This window comes from Cygnus atratus, chromosome 20 (genome assembly GCF_013377495.2).
Source record: "Cygnus atratus isolate AKBS03 ecotype Queensland, Australia chromosome 20, CAtr_DNAZoo_HiC_assembly, whole genome shotgun sequence".
Taxonomy (NCBI): domain Eukaryota; kingdom Metazoa; phylum Chordata; class Aves; order Anseriformes; family Anatidae; genus Cygnus; species Cygnus atratus.
Window position 1 is genome coordinate 4976403 of NC_066381.1, and position 19611 is coordinate 4996013.

The 19611-nt window shown below is 46.9% G+C and overlaps 2 protein-coding genes across 3 annotated transcripts; one reads left to right on the forward strand and one right to left on the reverse strand.

Annotated features, from left to right (window-relative positions):
- Positions 1-795: 795 nt before the first annotated feature.
- Positions 796-2972, reverse strand: ALKBH4 (alkB homolog 4, lysine demethylase). Its single transcript, XM_035559256.2, has 3 exons — positions 2831-2972; positions 1984-2181; positions 796-1515 (listed from the first exon to the last, which is right to left on the reverse strand). The coding sequence occupies exons 1-3, from the start codon at positions 2957-2959 to the stop codon at positions 874-876; spliced, it is 969 nt and encodes a 322-aa protein (XP_035415149.1). The 5' UTR covers positions 2960-2972; the 3' UTR covers positions 796-873.
- On the forward strand, positions 2854-19523 carry LRWD1 (leucine rich repeats and WD repeat domain containing 1). Of its 2 annotated transcripts, none has more exons than XM_035559254.2 (16): positions 2854-3064; positions 5067-5208; positions 7380-7614; positions 8654-8773; positions 10214-10366; positions 11578-11718; positions 12340-12681; positions 13312-13438; positions 13685-13794; positions 14264-14471; positions 16071-16143; positions 16231-16371; positions 16695-16792; positions 17350-17511; positions 18128-18252; positions 19150-19523. In XM_035559254.2, exons 2-16 carry the CDS (start codon positions 5129-5131, stop codon positions 19288-19290), a joined length of 2256 nt encoding a protein of 751 aa, XP_035415147.1. In that variant the 5' UTR covers positions 2854-3064; positions 5067-5128; the 3' UTR covers positions 19291-19523. The 2 variants fall into 2 exon arrangements, with proteins under 2 accessions (XP_035415147.1, XP_035415148.1); XM_035559255.2 differs by having other exon boundaries at positions 2924-3064; positions 5071-5208.
- Positions 19524-19611: the final 88 nt, after the last annotated feature.

Sequence of the window (19611 nt, forward strand, 5' to 3'; positions counted from 1 at the left end):
TGTGACTGTGCTGAATGGTGTCAATGACACAACAGTGTTTGTTAAAGGATCACGCTTCTTCCACAGCACAGCTTCATTTTCAAGAGCACAGAAGTTTGTTCTGAAGAGACAGATGGCCTCAAATCAGCTTCTGCTACAAATGACTACTTGAATCTTAGGTACAAGGTATGATTCAAATCTGACTGATGGAGGTGCCAAGAAAAAAAATTATAGCTGCTGGTGTTGCAGTCTGTTGCCCAGCTTATTCTCAAAATCTGACTCCTGCTACTGAGAGCTGACAGCAGGGTTCAGAGATGACAAACGATCAGAAAATAACACAGTCTGTGCAAGCCTCTGGTCTGAACTCTGTCAAGCTGTCTCTGCGGAAGAGTCAGCATTGGCCCTCTGCAAATGCAGCTCTCTGGTCCCAGAAGATATAGGTCACACACAGTATTTATGATTTATTCTCGCTGTTAGAGCATGAATCTTCAGCAAAGGATAATTACTTTAATTAGTTCTCAGTGTGTTGTACTGTCTGTGGAGAGATGCTTGCTTACCTGCCCCCCGGAGAGGTGATCTCTAAAGGAACTATCTGGAGTGGGTGAGAAGATGCCTGTGCCATAGGGATACAGCTAACTCTAAACACCGAGAGATGTGATGCATGCATTTTGTCTAAGAGCTACCACTGCTCAGGACAGTCTTCACAGAAATAAATGGCCCACCCCTTCCCTGCACCACCTTGTTTGTGTTAAACTGCTATTTGATTGAGCTTATCTCGGTACATACCTGGTTCCTTATGCACACTTCAGAAATAAATCAAATTGTAAAAATACCGTACTTTATTTTTCGAACCAAATTTCCTAACAAGACGCAATTCTAGCCTCCCCTTGCTGATCACACTGGTGTTCCTTGAAACGAAAGAGCTATTTCTAGCAGTTCTTTACCCAGTTCCTCATGCCTTCCTCCAGCGCTGAACTCCGCAGACAGCTCCCTGAACGTGACACAGATTCGCCGGTGCTCTATATGCTTGCGGTAAATCGCATGTTTCCACTTGTAACGTGCGTCACCGTACAGTACCACCAGAGACCTTCTGGGGAAGTGAATGGCAACGGTCACCTCTTTACTTGGAACAAGCCTTGGGGATAAAATGTAGTCGGTTCCCTGTTTGCTTGAACTTTTGCAGGCTGACGTCTCTGTAAGAGATCCAGGGGGACTTAATTCCCCGTTTTCTTTACTGAAAGTGGGAAATAATTGGATGCTGTCCTCTGAATCACAAGACATGGAGAGCACGGTTTTTGAGAGCAAGTTTAAGCTAACCAGACGCTCTCCCCAAAGCCACCAGTCATCAAAATGTGGGTCGATGGCAGAACCTCTTTCTGGCCTGTAGTCCAGATTACATTGTTCAACAGGTAAGAAACCACCTAGTACAGAGCAAGCCTTCATTTGTGTCACAATTTTTTTACTAAAACTTGGCAAACCGGTAAAGCTACCAGCTTTCAACCTCTGTTTCTTGAAGTTCACTTTGGGTCCATAGTCCTGTTGGAAAAGAAGAGGGGGAAAAAACAATATTAAGGAAAGATCTGGGACAAGTCTTTTTGGAGAGGCTGTCATCCCTACGGGCTCGTGGTCAAGACTTTTGAGTTCTGCTCTCATCTAATCTGGTGACCTGGTCACCAGTTTGGAAAATGACTCAGTGAAGCTATATTAATCTATGGAATTAGATTTCTCACCTGTAAAGCAGAAAAAAAACACACAAACAAACTACTACTCTCACTTAAAGATTGCATGAACTTTGCCTGAACACGCAACATGAAGTACCAACTGTAACTATCCTATACTTCTGCAAGAAGCTGATTTTAATCACAAATAATTCTTGCAATTGATTTCAGAAAAAGCTTCTGAAGAAGAGCTTTTAATGAAAAGTGTAAGTGGTTTGGGTTTTGAATGAAATCAACTTTGTTCTTAGATCCTTCTGGAAAAGGAAATATGCTTCTAAAGTCAAACCTGTTTCTTTCGGCCAGACTGCGATGGCTTCCATTCATCTTGGTCCATCAGTTCAACCATCTCCGATTCTTCTTCTTCACTAATGAACTCCTCTGTCAAAAACACCCCTGGAAATGGAAATGCCCAGCCAGCAAATTCTGAGTGCTCATTTCCTTTAGCTAAACCTGTTGCTGGACAGTAAGTGAAATTATCTTCTCCCTGTGGAAATAACAATAGAGATGAAAAAATGAGTGGAGGGGGAAACTTATCAAGATAAGGTATTTACCCTGGAACTGATGCTGCTGCATGTGGAACCTGTCTGCACAAGGCTCTTGTAACCACGAGGGATTTCACAGCTGCTTTTTGGGAACAACTCCTCCCTGGGCTGGATGTGCTAACAGCTCCAGCATTACCACCCTGCTGAAAGCTGCTTTTCTTTCCTGGTACTGTCTTTATCCCGCAAAGACGGGGAAGCACAGATGATCCTCGGTGCCAGGCGTGTAAAGAGATTACAAACCCTTTTTCCTCAGCCCTGCACTGAGGGATAGGGCTCGTCACAGCTCTTCCCCTTGACTGAGGAAAGTTGCCCGTAACTGCGAGGCCAGGAGGCCAAGTAACCCACCCCCACGCTGCCTTTTGTTCTCGGGCACGGCCCCACCGGGGCCTGTCCCGGGGGGCTCGTCCCGCTCCCGGGGGCTGCTTGGGCCCGGGGGGGGGGGGGGGGGGGGGCCGCGGCCGGGCCCTGCCTGGGGGCAGCCCCGCGGGGCTCGGGCCTTGCGGGGGGCGACCCGGGGCCCTATTGCCCCCCTCCCGGTCCCTCCCGCTCCGCCCCGCCGCCGGCCCCGCCCCGCCGCCCCCTCCCCGGTACCTGCGGGGGCGGAGCGGCCTGCGCGGGCCCCTCGCAAAGCAGGCAGGAGCGGATCCCCTTGCAGCCGCAGCCCGGCCCCGCGCCGCCGCCTCCCGCCGCTTCCTCCTCCTCCATCACCGCCATCATCATCACCGTCCCCGCCCGCGGGCCGCGCGTCAGGATACGGCCCCTCGCCGCCCTCCTGCTCTCCTCCTCCGCCCGCTTCTCCCTGCCCGCGGCCCGGCCCGTTTGCAGGTGAGGGGGGCGGCGGGGAGCAGGGGGTCGGAGCCGGGGCCGGGGCCGAGCCGGCGGCGGGGCACGAGGGCACGGTGCAGGCCGCGCTGCCGGCCCGGTGGGCTGCTGGAAGCTGGAGAACGGGGGGGTGGGGGAGGGGGGGAGCGGACTCGGTTTCCCAGCAGGCCCCGCGGCGCCGTGCAGCGCTCCAAGGCTTGGAGGCGCCGCGGGGGCTGCTGGGAGTTGTAGTGCCGTTTCCCATCGCACGCCCCGCGGGGGCGCCTCAGGCCGAGGCCGGCGCCGGTGCCGGCCCTCACGGCGGCCGGGCTCGGGGCGAGCGGGGCGGCGAGGGGACACCGCCAGGCCCGGCCCGCGGCGGGGCCGGCCCCGGCCTCACCTGGGCTCCAAGCCGCCGGCCCGGCCCCGGGCGGTGCCCATCGGGGTCACCTCAGGCCGCCTCTGGATGGAGCCGCGCGGGCAGGGGCACCCTGCGGGCACCCCCCGTGTCCCCCGTGCCCGTCCCCGGCGGTGGCCGGCGGCGGTGGCTCCCCGGCAGCGGGCCTCGTGCCACGCCGTGGCCCGGCCCGGGAGCGCGACATGGCGGTGGCGAGGCCGCAGCATGGCAGTGGTGGCGATGCCAGGGTCACCGCTCGTGGCCCAGGCGCAGAGCGAGGGTCACTCGTCCCCCCGGCACCCGCACGGCTGCAGAGCCAAAGCTAAACTTGTTCTGTTCGCCACATCGTTTGTCCGGCCCGAATTGGCGCTGCCACAGGGCCGTGGCCTCGGCGAGGTGTGGCCGTGGGGACGAAGGGCCTGGCACCATGTCACAGGAAGCAGATCTGTGCACGATGCCAGCATAGCCAAGCGCAGGGTGATCAGGAAACCCACAGTCATTGGCGTCGAGGTTTTCTTACAGATATTCGAGCTTAGTGGGGTTTATTGGGTCAGCAGGGAAGGGTTTGGCTTTCATTGACAGTTCTGTTGCTTGAAGGATCAAGTCCTTGAGCAGCTGCTGTTCAAACGCTTCTTTCAGGCTCGATTTTCTTTTTTTCCCATATAAAACCATGTAATATTTCATATATAAAGGATTGTCCTTACTTACAGGTTTTAACAAAACATCACCCATGATGATCCAGGCATTGTAGGCACCTTACAGTACTAAAGTCAAGCCTAAGGACTGCTTACGTGTCCCTCATGATTTACCAGATTGGCGTTTAGGCAGAATTGAGACTAACACAAAAAGACAGTAGAGAGCCTGCCTTGGAGCTCTTTCCTCTTTTATTTCCCTCTCTTGAAATCTATGTCAGAAATAGCGGTAAACCATGAACCAGTAATTTTATGACCTTGCTTTGGCCTTGTCAGTGTTACTTACTATTCTCAATATCTGTATCTGTGTGCACACGTAGGACAGAATGTATCTGCAACAATGCATGAAAACGTCTGGTAATCACCAATAGGGTACAGAATGCTGCTGTTTCTATTTCCTCAGTGAAGAAACAACGTTACTGAGTGGTGGGTATTTACATTTCTGGTAATGAATCCAGTGTACCAAAGTTGTAGGGAATCCAGAGGTTGTCAGCCAAGAGTCTATCCACCTGGTCAGGCCAGCGAGTGCTCTGTGTCATTTCCTTCAGAGGAAGAAACCCACGACAGGTGTATTTATTCTGACTGTTGCTGTTTGTTTGAAAGCATGTGGGAGTTCTTGGACCAGAGCCTGGTTGCACAGGAAAGGTACACGCTGGGTGAGTTTCCCTAATCCTGAGTGCCGTCACGCTGCAGACAGTTTTCATTTACAGCAAGCCTTTCACTTTAATAGCCAAGGGAGGTAGCACCAATGTTTTGGAGATGGGTTGGGTCAGCGTGTTGGGAGTACGTGCCCAGATTTATAACTATTCCTGGTATTTTCCTTTCAACCGTGAAAAAAGGCTACTTCAGAAGCAGTGGCTAACCTCATAACTTTTTTTTTTCTCCCTTTTGGAGTCAGTTGCAAAGGACTTGGCCTCATCCCTGTTTGTTTTACCAGGAAGGCTACAAGAAGAGATCCTACAGCTGTGTAGTGATTGCAGCAGAGGGGTGAAGATAAAAATGTCAAAAATTACTACAGAACTTCTTTTGGAAAGAGCGGTTCCAAGATCTACAAGACTACGAAAGATCGAGACACTAAAGTAAGTGTAGACAGGAAAATTCCAGATGAATTCAGCGTGGGCAATCCTTTTTCAAGCGTTTTTGCTGAAATAGGAGAGGCCAATTCAAAGTACAGAATTAGAGATGGCATTCTCAATGCAGGGTTAGCGAGCACTAGTGGAACTGCAGCAATTACCACCTCTCTTCACCATACAGGTTTTAGCTATGCCACATTCTTTCTGTAAAACTGCTCAGGGCTGGATTCTGATTTCCTAATCCTAAGAAGTGCTCCCTCCCTGCCCCCAAAACAGTTCTGTCCTTGGTAGCAATTGCTCAGTGTTAATAAGAGAATCGCTTCTGGTCTGGATCTAGAGGATTTTCTTAACGTTTTGGCATTATTTTCCTTCTCTTTCCTTTCCCCTCCATCACTTTTTATCTGTTCTACATCCGATTGTATTAGTACCTCAAACATGGCAGAAAGGGAGAATAAACTCTGATACACTTAGAAACCTCTAAAACAGTTTTGTTGGTCAGATCATTAATAGAGGTCATTGAATATAATAAATGTATTTCCAAATGTTTAATACGGTGGAATTTCGCTATTTGCGAACTGGTCACTCTGAGTGACTCAGCTAGCCAATATCTGGCTGGCACCTGCGTTGTTTTTGTTGCTGATGTAGGAGTTTGGGGTTTCATATGTAGTCTTTAAAGTTATTTCTTTTGTTTTGTCTTGTCATGAAATATTTGTTTTCAGATAGAAACTCAACAGTATATCCAAAGACTATAGGTCCCAGTAATCTGGGTAACAAAGTGATGGTCAGGTGTTTGAAGTTGTGAACTTCTACGGGTAGTTTTCTCCATACGGCTTTGTACCATGATTTTGAAGGGTCATATTTCAGGAAGTCCGTTTGGGAAACACTGTGCTTAGTTTCTCCCAAACTTTGTCCATATCCCAATCCCAACTAATGTTCCTGCCTGAAATCACAGTGACACAGTAGTCACGCTCAGCTTTGCAGCCAGCTGAATTCTGTTCAGCCTTTCTCATATACTTTGACTGGCTAGTTAGGCTTCTGAGATGGCAAGCGAATGAGATGTGATCTTGCTTTCTAAATTTATTTACCTGTTTTATTAACATTTTGTATATATGTAGAGGGCCTTTTTTTTTTTTTTAACTAATCATTATAGTTGGATATTCTGTTTGTTAAAGGAACTCAGGCTTACGTTCTCAAGAGACCCTGGCCGTCAGTGCTGAAAGTTCCCTTTGGAGTTCAGCTCAATGGTCTAATCAGATCTAAATGATCTTCCTTATGCAGTTTTCTGTTTCTCACAGAGAAGGGATATTTTTTCTCCCTTCACAAATATTGTATCACTTCCATATCCAAGCACAAAATGCTTTAATTTTGGTTGCAGCATTGTGATTTCTTAGGTAGATTTGCATACTTGCCAGTGGAATTATTTGGAGCAAAACTTGCTGCGAAAGAAATGGAAAAATCACTTATTTTGGGATGAATTTCGCTCTTAAAAACCACCTAAATGATTTGGGAACCTACTCTATGCATGCTCTGAGCTTACTTGTAATGCAGAAAAGTTTTAAGCCAGATGAGCAAACCGATCCGATTTGCCATATGGATGTGAGAGTGCAAGTGTCAACATGAAGGGAGGGGAGCACAGGACCAGCCTTTTTGGGAGCCCTGCAGTCTTGTAGTGCTTACACTGGTTGTGACACTGTGATTTCTGTAAGGGAGGGAAATAACGAATCTAGAGCATTTTATGGAGAATATAGACTGATGGCCTAGTGAAAAAGTATCTTGTATTGTCACAGCTTGTTTTGTTGAATTTACATTGCAAAGGAATAAAATACCAAAACTGTTAGAGACATTAATTTTTCTATGTACAAGAACATTTTTGGTAATTCGCTGCTGATAATCAGCTCTGTTACCCATAGGAAATTGATCTGAATTGCAGATTAATTGTACCGCAAATACTTCAGCAGACTCTGATCATGCCTGTTAGCTCAGACACAGCATCTTTTCCATATCGGCATGCCTGCAGTCCAGAATGCTGCAGGCAAGAAAAAGCAGATTTGGTCAGATCTACCCAGTGAGCTGTGCTAGTCTGAGAGGCGCCGCCAGGTATGGCCTTGTGCCTTGTGAAAGTCAGCACTTGTGTTTCCAGTGAAATGCAGGTAGTTCATGTTCTCTTTTTCTTTCAGCCTGTCCAAGCTGCAGTTGAAGACTGGAGACTTAGACCCGCGTTTGTTTTCCCGTCTGAGGCATCTGCAGAAACTAGATCTCTCCGATAATTTATTGGACAAATTTCCCAACAGTCTAACCCTGCCTGACCTGCGTGTCCTAAACTGCAACAACAACCAGCTGGAAGATGTAACTGCTCTGAAACAGTTCCCTCTGCTTGAGGAGCTCACTTATGAGAACAATGTGTACTTGACCGTGAGTTACTTCCCATTCGTACAAGCTATTAAATAGAGGGGGCAATAAATAGCAATTATGCCTAGTTCTTATATATTATTCTTAGGCAGCAAGTGAAGATATCTTAGTAAGTAATTAGTTCTTCTGCTCACCTTAACCAATTTGTGCCACAATTTCCCAATCTGCAGAAGTGACTTGTCCAATACCACTCAGAGGTGAAAAATCTTGAATCTCCTGATTCTCCAGGCCAGAGTCCCACCTTGAGTTGCTTTTCAGACAGGATGTCTTTTGTTCATGCTTGTGTAGAGCTTCAGTGGTGTAAAATTTAGTAACGACTGTGTAGAAATGTACTCCTCCTTATACGTTAGTTTTAGTGCACCTGGTGGTGCTGCTTGTCCAGCAGATTTGGTCCTGTGATGAAGAGTTAAACTTGGTGATTACTGTAATTTAGGTTCCTGATTTGTCCCAAGAGGCTTTACTGACTACGTACGGAGAGCTGAGGCTCTCAGTTTAGGCATCTGAAACTGCAGTTTTCCATGTGCTTTAAACTGGCATCAGCCACCTCTGGTGTCCCCAGGTGCTTGTTTGCTGTTGCATGCTGGCAGAAGTATACGTGCAGCTGTATGGTGAACAGGACTGGGGGACTGCTCTGGCCTAAAACTCCCCTGACCCAAAGAAATCCTGCTGGTATTTGCTTACTTCAGGCAGGGCCTTCCTCTGTATTAGATGTTCAGAGTTAAAGGCTGTGAACAGAACTCCCTGCCTTGCATTCAGGACAGAGCCTGGTTTCACCACCACCACCTTGTGTTGGATGTCCGGTACTGCAGAAGGCGAGGCAGTTTTTTTGTCTGTGTTGCTGAAGATCCCAATTTACAGTAGAACTTACAAGTAAAAGTTGGTATTTGTGTCGGAAATGCTGAGAAGATTTTATGAAATGTCCTTTCCTTAGTAAATACATTCTGCTACTTCTTGGCTGTACTTTAATAAAGAACAGTGGACATACAACTGAAGCAAGTAGCATGTGTATGGTTATTGTGACGCTAATGTCTTCTCCTTCTAGCTCAACGATGATTATAAAGTGATGTTTCTTTTGCAAAATCTTCGGCTACTGAATGGCAAGGATATAACCAAACTGGCTAATCATGTGAGGCGTGTCAATAGTCGTAAGCTCACCAGCAAGGTAAGATGTGTGGTGTTTTCTGCATCTGTGAACACCTGAGAAGTACCTAAATACTTTGCCACAGTATGGGCTGTGTTGTAAATACCTCATTACTGCTTTCTCTGATCACTGCTTGCATTTGCTCTGCTTGTTCTGTGTTGGCAACTTCTGCCTTCAGCTTCAATCAGTGTGAGGCCTCATTCTGGGTTTCTGTAGCGCTGCCATGCTGACTCTGTTGGTGTACCAGGGCTGCAAAACCAGCAGGAACTGACAACCAAAGAATTTTTGTTTAGCAAAGAGGATTTGTGAGGAGTGTTACACAGGAGCAGAACTGACACGGTCTGTATATGAGCCATCGGTTTTCTAGGTCACTCAGTTGCTGTTCAAAAAAAGGGAGAAACCTGGTGCTGATATAACAGCTGCATATACCTCTCCGTCTAACTGATGTTACTGTCCTGGCTCCAGGACTGGGGAGCTGAGAGACAGGCTCAGGATAATCCTGAGTTTTCCAGCATGCACCAGGAACAAGGATTTGTCCTTTATTTTTCCACTCTCCGTGTTTGGAGCTGTACTTTCACTTACATGCACCGTAGTTCAGCTCTTGACAGATTCTCCCTGCAAAGCATGTTGTGATCTTAAGCACACATATTGTTTTATTGAAAAAGGTGTGTTTTTTTGTTGTTTTGTGCAGTCCAGCTCTTACCATCTGTATTCTAGTTAGCTGATCTTGTTAATTGCTTCTGTGTAGCAGTGGTGGAGAGATCAAATACTGAAGTCTGTGAAGGCTTGCTGTGCTAAGTTTTGTCTGTGTAATGCCTTGCACTTCAAAAGGTCTTGGTGAGTGCTGCTCAGCCTCTCATCCTCCAGGCAACTGGGCATGCTTGGCTGTTGGAATGGTTAGTAATGAGACACCAAATGCTCCCCCATGCTGTTCATTTTGTGCTGGTAGCTGTGCCCCAGATAGCTTTTCCTGATGTTACTGAATTGTACCTGGCTGCCCAGTTACTGCTGCTGTGTGTAAACATAGGCTGCATTTTGTTAAATCTAAATATCTTTATCTATAAGTGGCGATGGCGTGTATACCGGTCATGCTCATGAACTACAGGAAAACTCCCCATTGTCCTCTGCCTTTTATAAATAGTTACCTGCCAGGTACACCCTGTCAGTAGAGCACAGTGTGAGACTTCTTCAGACCACTTGCTGTGGAGCTCGAGGCATGAAATCAGGGGTTGGTTCACATTGACAGTATCTTCTTAGCCACGCAAGCTTGGGTCAGAGGGACTGTGTTTCCTGCTAGCTGAAGTTGTGGTTTGAACACTGATCAAATTGAAGCAGTACCATCATGTAGCTAGCGGAGCCTCAGGGTTGGTAACTTCTTAGGTGTTTTCACAAGTACTGTTTTGCTTTTCTGCTCTGGTTTCCTGTAGTGTTTTGTTGAACAAACCCAGTCTTTCTGCCTAGGTTACCGCTCACTGGGAAAAATTCTTCCGTGACCAGCTTCCTGAGAAGTATACAGCTGAGCAAGTGAAGTCCATCAAGAAGAAGTTCCTGAAGTCAGTACAAACTAATGTAGTAGACGGACCCAGCTCACTCAGTGAATTCACCCGCTGGCGGGTAAGTTCCATTTCACTCAGTCTTGTTTTTCAGGCAAGGACTCTACATTCTGAGCAGATTTGGTTAAAATGCTGTGTGGGTTTGAGTTCAGGGGACTTTTTCCAGAGGCATGATATCACTTTTTCTGCTTTTCTTTTCTGGTTTGTTAGGCACTTACAGGAGCACTGACACCAAATGTGCACCAAGATGCAATGACTGTCATTAGGCATTGTTTTTTTAATTCATAAGCAATGATGATACTTTTACTAATTGACAAGACTGCAGCATCCTTAGTACTTAATTATTTGCAAACAGCAAATCACTCTAATGGCAGCCTTTAGTCTTGGTGGAAGGTGCATGAAAGGAGAAAAGTTAATGACAGAGGTGTAGATACTCCCAGTGGAGAAAGATACTATTCAGTTTATAACATTAGATTTAATTGTATGTATATTGGCTTCCGTCCCTCCTTTGTCTTGTGTTATTGCTGAGCTGTTGTTTTCTCATACACATACCCTAGAAATGCAAGACAAAGTGAAGTTCTTGGATCACGTAGCATAGATCTAGCCAGCAATGCAAGCCACCACTGATGTCATATGTGGCGGTGAAAAGTCCAGTCCAGCAGGCTGTTTTTGTTTTCTTTTTTTACCCTACCTGGTGCACTACAGGGTGGTGGTTGTCTCCAGGAGTCACTGTAATCACTGATTTCCAGTGCAGATCTGCCCCAGGCCATTTGCAGCGTCCAGGTGTTCTGCACAGTTGATCAGCGAGGCATGGTGCTGGTGCACCAGTCTTCCATGTTTCAGTGTGATCATGATTTCATTGGGTTCCTTTGTGACTGCATGTGCTTTCCTGAAGGGACAGCCTCACCCTTCGCATTTGTCCCTCTCTCTACGTGGTGGTAATTCTATCTGGCTGCTGTCGATCAGACCTGAAGTGCTGTGGACTGAGTATGTCTGCACGCCAGCCTCTGAACGACCACCCTTTGAGATCAGACCGAAGCACACTGTAGAGAGGCAGTGTGAGGAACCTCTTTGATCTCCCAGATCTGTCTGTAGAGGACTCGGCCTGCCTGGCTGTCAGCTGGCAGTTACCCCATCGCTTGTGAAATTCACGTAGAATAGTGGAAGCAGATACTAAAAATCCAGCAAGCCAGCTCTTGTCATTACACATCACAGTTTGACTGCTGCTGCTTTTTGTCTTTTTTTGTACATACCAACTTATTTGCTTCTAAGGTGAAAATGATTGCAGAAGAGTTTCTGTCTTACTCACTGGGTCTGGAGTTAAACACAGATACTGAAACAGAGGAAAAGATGGATGAAAATGAGGAAGAAAGTGCAGAAGGCCCCAAGGAAGATGCAGAAGATGTGGGTAAGGTAGGTGATCTTCCATTTACATTAACAATTCCTTTTTTTTCGTTTTTTTTTTTTCTTTTTTTTTTAACAAACTAAGTAGCACTTGTCAGTTTACATGTATGGTGCTGTGGTAACTGGAGGGGCAGTCTCAGGCTCCAGCCTGTACTCAACAGCTGAGGCTTATTCTTTATGGCCAGACTGAAGCTTTCCCAGCAATGAGAAGGTTGGGTTGCCATCCGAGAGGAGAGAGCTTCTCCATTCATAGGAGACCCAAAACATTTCATGAGTATAGACCTACCCACTCCACCCATCCTTTTGGGAAGGGATATTTTTAATGAGAGAACTGGGCTGATACATGGCTGGATTGTGATGGTGCTTGCCCTGTTTGAAATGACTTCAGACTAGTCCATGGGCCAGATTTGTTTTTCCATGTCGTATGAAAATCGCAAGTAACTGGGGCAAGGGAAGCAAGTTGAAAATCAGACTGTCATTAGCTTCTAGGAACTCTGCAGCTCTGGGCTTTCTTGATTCTGTGACTGTGGGAGGGTACTGGCATTTGAATAAAGAATCTCTTTTACATGTAATCTGCATGTCTTGGGGAAAGTAGAAATCTTCTGCAGAAACTGACAACATGCCTTACAGGTCGTGGTAGCGCCCAGGAAGAGGAAAAGAAATCATTCCAAATCAGGCTCTGGAAACAAGAGGTCCAAGTCCCAGGCAAACACTGAGAAGGAGGCTGTCCTTAATCCCAAAAAGTCCAGTCAAGTGCAGGATGACCCAGCTCCTGATAAAGCAAGAGCATCGAACCAGCCAGCCAAAGAGGCAACCCCTGATCAGGAAGCTGAAGGGACACAAAAGAATGGAGAGCAGTTTCCCAGGGGGCAAAGCAACAGAAGATCCAGCCAGCTGACAGGGGAACAGAAAAGCCAGGAACAGGACAACGGGGTTGTTAACTTGACCCCAATAAAGAACTCCAAGGGCAAGGTATGTTCACCAGCCTTCTCAGGCCAGGCTTTCAGCCTCTTGGTTTAGTGGGAAGAGCCATATTCAGATTTCAGCAGAGCTCAACAGATCTTGGAGCTCATGATTGGCCAGATATGTTGTGAGTTATAGTTTTGTTTTGTGTTTTTTTTTGTTTGTTTTAAATCTCTCAGAGGTGTCAGGGAAGCCCCCCCCCCCGAAGACAGTGAATTCCCTGCAAGGGATGGATGGACTAGCGCTCTGAGGTGGTGCACTGAATGCTTGTTCTTAGAAATGGGACTGTCATGACTTGCTCTCAGGTCAAACTGATGGCTGCATGGGGGAAGGTGTTTCCCTCTCAGCTCAAACCAGTGGGGATCTAAAGGGTTTTTCACATTTCTCTGCAGCAGAATATGAAGGTCAATGCTGGGGTCTGATGGGCACATCTTTTCTCCTTGCTGTTTTGGGAGTCTTGAGCACTGGTGGCACCTTAGCCTCTCCTGTTCTCTGTAGCACAGAAGGGCTGAAAATACTTTGGTTTAACTGGAATTACTGTGTTCAGTAGAGGGTTCTGCCAAGGCAATCACAGGCATGCCGTTCAGACAAACCACTGTCAGGGGAATGAATTGTCTAAATGTGGATGGTTTATTGTAGGAGGATGTCAGTGCAGAGCCATTGCATTTTCTCCAGTGTCACAGTAAAGGCAACAGCCGTGAGGATTTTAAAACGCAGCTCTGGTCCTGTGTCTTCGAGCCATTGCTAGACTGTGGAGCCAGGAAAGGTGAGCTCTTAAAGAGGTTTGCAGGATTTCCAGAACCACCTGGCTCTGGAATCCCAGCGGACTCCATGCGTTAGACCCCAGCTTCTTCAAGCTGTAGTCTCCGATGTCAGGATGAGACTTGCGTACACACTTCTTCTTTGACTTTGAAAACAGGAGTCTGGGAGAGCACCAGGCAGTGATAAACTGCACTCTTCATGTGTTATCCGTGAACCTGGGAACTCCTCACCTATTCTTTTCATCTTTCAGATCCCATTGAGGACTCCTCCAGAACTGTGGCGACGTGTGGAGGGGAATCTGTCTGTCTGATTGACTGTGAAACAGGGATGGTGCTGAAAAAATATAAGGTGGCTACAGAGGTATGTTGCAAATAGGAACAGTAGAATTAGATGGGAATACCATAATCTGTTGTAATTCCATAGGTATATACATGTTATAAACAATTCTGAACGAGAGTTACAAGCATTAGTGTGGACAGGTCTTAAAAGGCTCAAGATAGATAGTGAACATTTCTTGCTTGTCGTTTTAGTCTTTTTTTCTTTTCTTTTATTTTTATTAGTTTAAAATATTATTCCGCATCTTTTCTTCACAAAGGTGTGTGTGTGTGTGTGTATCCAGGCTGCTAAGAAAGCTTGACAACATGGAGTAACAAACATCCTGTTCCAAAAAATTGTGTTCTTCTGAAGGTTTTTTGAGATACAATGTTCAGGCTTGAATAGCCATGTAGTTTCACCTGGATTGCTCTGTGACAGTTACCTTTCCTCTGAGCTAAGAGCCATCCTGCCAACTGTTCTCTTTCATGCTCTTCCTGGCTTCTTTCTGTCCTAGGAGTTTTTCAGTGTTGCGTGGACAACTCTCCCAATGGTAATCAGCGACGGTCGGAAGAAATCTCACAATATCTTGGCAGCTGCAGGGAGGAGAGGGATTGTCAAACTGATTCATGTGGCGGCTGACTTCTGCTATGGAGAAATAAAGGCTCATAAAAAGCCCATTGCTACTGTCTGCTTCAGCCCAACTCAAGAAACTCACCTCTTCAGTAAGTCTCTAGTTCAGAATCTCTTTAGCTTTAGTACCCAATCTAGAAACGGCTGGGCTTCCTGAACAAGGAGAGTTGTCACCAGTGGAGGCAGGTGCGGGTAGGCGAATACAGGGACCACCCACACATACACAAAGTATGGCCAGCTGTTACACACAGAGTACCGTTAGTCCCGTGTGGCACTAGTCTGGAGAAGTTACGAGTTGTTTCAGCCACAGTCTGACTCTTTAGCTGAGGTGCAGCAGCTCCTCTTTCTCACTCGGTAGCTCCCTGGTATGCCAGCTCTCCGGCTGGCTGTCACGCAGTAACCACAAACCATCCCAGTAGCGGATCCGTTCCGCAGGGACGAGTAAGAAGAATGATAGCCAGAGTGGCGTGCTGGGGGCCAGGCAGCAAATGGTCAGCTAGCAGGGCTCTCTCTCATCAAGCATGGCAACAGGGGCAATGCAGCATGTAACGGCCTGTTAGGTTTCATTTTTTTCCAGTGATCAAAGCTGCACAGTGAATCGCTTTTGAATAAATGGAAGTCTTTTGAGTTCTGTGCCTTATCAGAAATTTCTGTCCAGGTCCTGAGGTGGAAGTGAGCTTTGCCACAGTAGTTCCCGCAGAGGCTTAAGGAGTGGTGGGAAGTGAACCATCATGTTACAGGTTGCAGCTGCATTGTTGGGGTTGTAAAGTAAGCTGTTACAGAGTCATTCAGACCACACCTGCACCCCATAGTACATTGTTTTTCTTGCCTACAATTGCTCACATCCTGGACTGGTTAGACTGCTCCATGAGCCATTAAAAGTGAAATTCCTTCAAAGCGTGGGCAGCTGTAACGGATACTTTTCGAGAGTAACCTCAAGAGTGCAAAAAGCAGAAACCTAAAGGGATCAGGAGGTTGCTACCACATCCATATAATGCTTAGTTGTGACGGGCTGACTGCCTTGGCAATGCTGCTCAGGTGTAGACAGCGAGGCTTATTTTATTGCATAGTAAAATGTATTATAATAACCTGAGAATTTTGTATCCCTCTTTGGGGACTGGACGCTAACCTGCTTGAGTGATGCCACCTGCTCAGGATCCCAATTACTCTGAGTACTCTGCTAGCCTTGTTACTATTGCAAGTACATCAGCTTGGTGACAAAGGCAGTAAAAGCCTTTTTATTTTACAGTCCCTACCTTACCTAATGGGAGCTGCTGTGGATGCAAATACACATAAATATGTGGAATACAGTGGAATCTGCCTGAGAATAGGGACTGGAGCTCACCTTTTCAGTTCGACCAGAACCCATGACCAGAAACGCGACCTTAAATGCGCACTAATTAATGACCTTGTGAAGCCACAACTTAGTAACGGACACCAGGAACCAAACTTCCCTTTAATCTGCTCCTCTTAGAGCACAGGATAAGAATTACTGAATGTGCATGTTTAACAATGTCTGTGAAGTGGTGTTCAGCCAGGAGCTTCTATGACTGCTGCTGTGCTTTAATGAGCTCTCTGATGCCCCAGGCTCAGAGTGTTACAGTCTGTGACACAGGTAGAATTGCCAGCTAGCACAAGAAGAGCCAGATGAGCAGCGGTGTCACTACCTGCTTCTCTTCTGTGTCCCACAGCTGCATCCTATGACAAGCGAATTGCACTCTGGGATATTGGGATTCCAGACTGTGACTACAATTTCAAAGCAAGGTAAAGGTTCAAAAACCAGATGTGGCCAGTCCAGGAGCCTATACCTATCACTTTGCAGCACCACTTAACTGTTCGTTCTCTTTTTAGCCAGCTGCTGGTGCTGGAATCTTTCTCTGTACCATTACGGATTGCCCTGGTCCCCACCTGCCCAGAGCAGTACCTGCTGGCTGGCTGCGAAGAAGGCTGCTTTACCTGGAATATAAAACTGGAAGAGGAACAGAAAAGCAGGTGAGAACCAACAGTTCAGGGGCATATGTTTGCTTTCCGTAACAAGAAGAGGTAGCCCTAGCTTTACTTCCAGCTGAGGAGGTCTGAGCAGGGAAAGCAGCATGGCCTACCAAATGTAAAGGAAACAAAATAGCAGTCCCTTAAGCAAACAAGCTCCTGCTACATTAAGAAGCCCAGGTAGCCAAAAACATAAGTTCAAGTGGGAATTCATCTGCTCTATCAGGCGAGAGACTAACAGATTTCTATCTCTTGGGGTCTGTATCTAAGCATCCTCCCAGTGCTGCCCTTTCATGACCTGAATCACGTCACCTTTCCTCCCGCAGGCCTTTCGAAGTCATATTCCAGTTTCCCGATGAGGAGGGAGAAATGACGACATCTCACAGGGTTGACGGTTTGGCTTTTCTAAATGATGATGTTGTAGGTGAGTGTAAGCACAATAGCCAGATCCACAAAAACAATCAAGTGCCTCAGTGGGGAATGATGAAGCAGAGGGAGTGAAGGGAGTGCAGCTAACACTGTAGATTCTGGAGGGCTACGCTGAATGGCGTTGCCTCTTCCCGTAAAATATGGTTGGTCATGTCTGGGCAGAGATGGAAAAAAGACAGACTCATCACAGAGGGAAAACTTTGCTTAGCAGCGCTGAAGTGGAAGGGAAGAGAGCCCCTTTGTGTTTAAGGGCTGGTGGAAGCAGCAGTTCTTTGCAGAGGATTTGGGGTTCCTACATCTCAGAGGCTCCTAAAAGCATGGAGTGGGTCTTTCTGAATAGCCTGTGCTTGTTCCACAGTTTGGGAACCATGTGGAAGAGACTCCCTCTGAAGCCTCAAATTATCTAGAAATAAGGTAAAGGAACTGGAAATAGTTGCTGCTGCTATCAGGTCCTGTGTCTTAAAAGCCACCTTCTGGATGTACCACCTTCCCCAGCTGTTCTGAAGCACTGCACTCCTCAGCAACTGACAGTCTTCCATCTTCCTTCCCTAGCTTCCAAGAGCTCCAAACCAGGGTGCATATACTTATGGAGCTGGAGTCGGTCTTTTGACACAAAGGGGAAAGGATGCCAGCGGACGGTATCTGCAGTTATTCTGGCTGAGCTGGAGTGGTCCACAACAGACTTGTCCTATCTCACGCTCAGCACCTGCCCAGGTAGGCAGCACCCTTCCTCAGCACAAGCGGCGAGGCCGTGCCAGTCGCTTCAGCAGGGGCAGCCACACTGGTCAAGATTTACTTCAAACAGTTGTAAATGGCTCCCCTCCCACCCTGTAGTTGCAGGCAGAGGGCTGGATTTCATTCCCAGGCCAAGAGAGCGCACCTGGCCTGCTGCCTTTGCACAACAAGAGCTCATAGCATGCAGTGCTGCAGCTAGCAGACAGGCACGTTGCATATAAACACGACTGGTCCCCGGTTGTTAAAGGCAGAGGTGCTCTGCGCTGACGTGATACAACATGTCATAATGCAGCTTAGGACCAACAAGGAGTAAAGAAACTCTGAGCCCCACTTTTCAAACCTAAAAATACTAACTAAAGTCAGAAGAAAACACTTATTACTGGCTTTTCTCTACTACAGTAAGATAATTCTCTCTTAATAAATTGAAGTTTTCTCCAGAGCTAGGGATCTTACTTATTTTGTGCCAGGAAGAATTTTGCTGAAGTGACATCCTCCACGGGGATGCTACACACCAGCCTGTGTAAAGCCCCACCTTATAGAAGAGGGGACTCTCAGCTCCACTCTAGTTTTCCGGCTTCTTCTTTTGGTCTTACAGCAAAAGAGCACGTGTTCTGTGGTGATGAGAAAGGAAGCGTGTGGATATACAACCTCTCGAACTACACCACAGCTTGGAGCTCTGCAAAGGGAAAGCGTTCAGACAAAAGAATCCCTCCCACACAGGTAGGTCTCATTTATCCGCTGCGACTGAGCTGTGCCTCCCTTCCTCCCAGGGGCAGCCCTCGAGTTTCTTGAGCACCTTTACACCAGAACAGGCCTAGTATTTTCCCTGCTTTTAATTAGTTGTGAATGTTAGATAACCTCCAGAGCGTGACCGAGGCCACCTCAAATCTCACACAAACAATTGTGACAGGAATTACGAGCTGTAAAGCAAGTCTGTTCACGCCCGTGTTCTCCAGCTTGACAGCTTCTCATAGCAAAAGACCTCTCTGGAAAAAAAAAAGTTGGTGGTTAACCCGTACAGCCCAACACCACGGGCTGTTCCTGCACCCTGTTAACTGGCAGGCAGCTGCTGTTTCCCTGCCTGGCTGAGGGGAGGGTAAGTGCAGCAGCTGCTCCCCAGCAAAACTGCACACAGGAAAGGGCAAGCTCCTTGCGTTTGTTCTTGCCCCCCTTTTGCTCCCTGGCCTTTGAAAACAGCTGTGTTTTGGTTGAATGCTGTTCCCTCACAGATATAACTGAACGGACTATAGCACAAACAGCCACAGAGGCTGTGAGTCGAGCATGGTCTTGAGCTATAACCGTATGTAAGTACGATGTGACGTAGTGCTCTATAAACTTTGCAAACGTACTGCTCAAATCAAAAGTCAGTTCCTCCAGGAGTGAGAGGTAGCCACTTTCAACTCCTCCATTCTGATTTTAAGTCCTTCTGCATTAAACCCTGGTCCTCTGGGAGGCCTAGCATAAAGGTGCACCCTGTGAAAGTGGAAGAACCCTTTTATTCAGCTCCCCCATGTTGGCAGGGACATGAGAGCACTCTGTTCTGGACCATCATCAGTATCATCCAGGTTGCAGAGACAATACCCTTCCTTTTCTACACAAACTCTGTTCTCCTCATAGATTCTCAAGTGGCCAGAGCTTCAATCAAACGGGGACCATCTGAGTGAAATCCTCATAAACAATGTGATAACAGACCCTACTTTCACTTACCTTGTTGCTCTAACTAGTGTGAACATAACAGCAATTTGGAAGAAGTCATAGTTACTTGTACCTGAATTTCATTCCCGTGCTTTGAAATAGTGCAGTATTAGTGACTGTTACCCATGTAATCATAAAGTTTTTTAGACCAGCTATTACATGCAAAAGAAAAAAAGGTAAGAGTTTGTTAAACCCATCAAGTCATTGTAAACATCCAGTTTCTTTTACTGTAACTTCTCACAATTTGTGCATTTGTTTTATAGAAATGACACTTAATAAAACAAAATGCAGATCTGTTGGCAGTGCGTAGACTTCTTGAAAGGGACAAGCAGAGATCTACTGCAATCACTCAGCAATTCATCGTTCTGCAAGTACAGTCAAAAT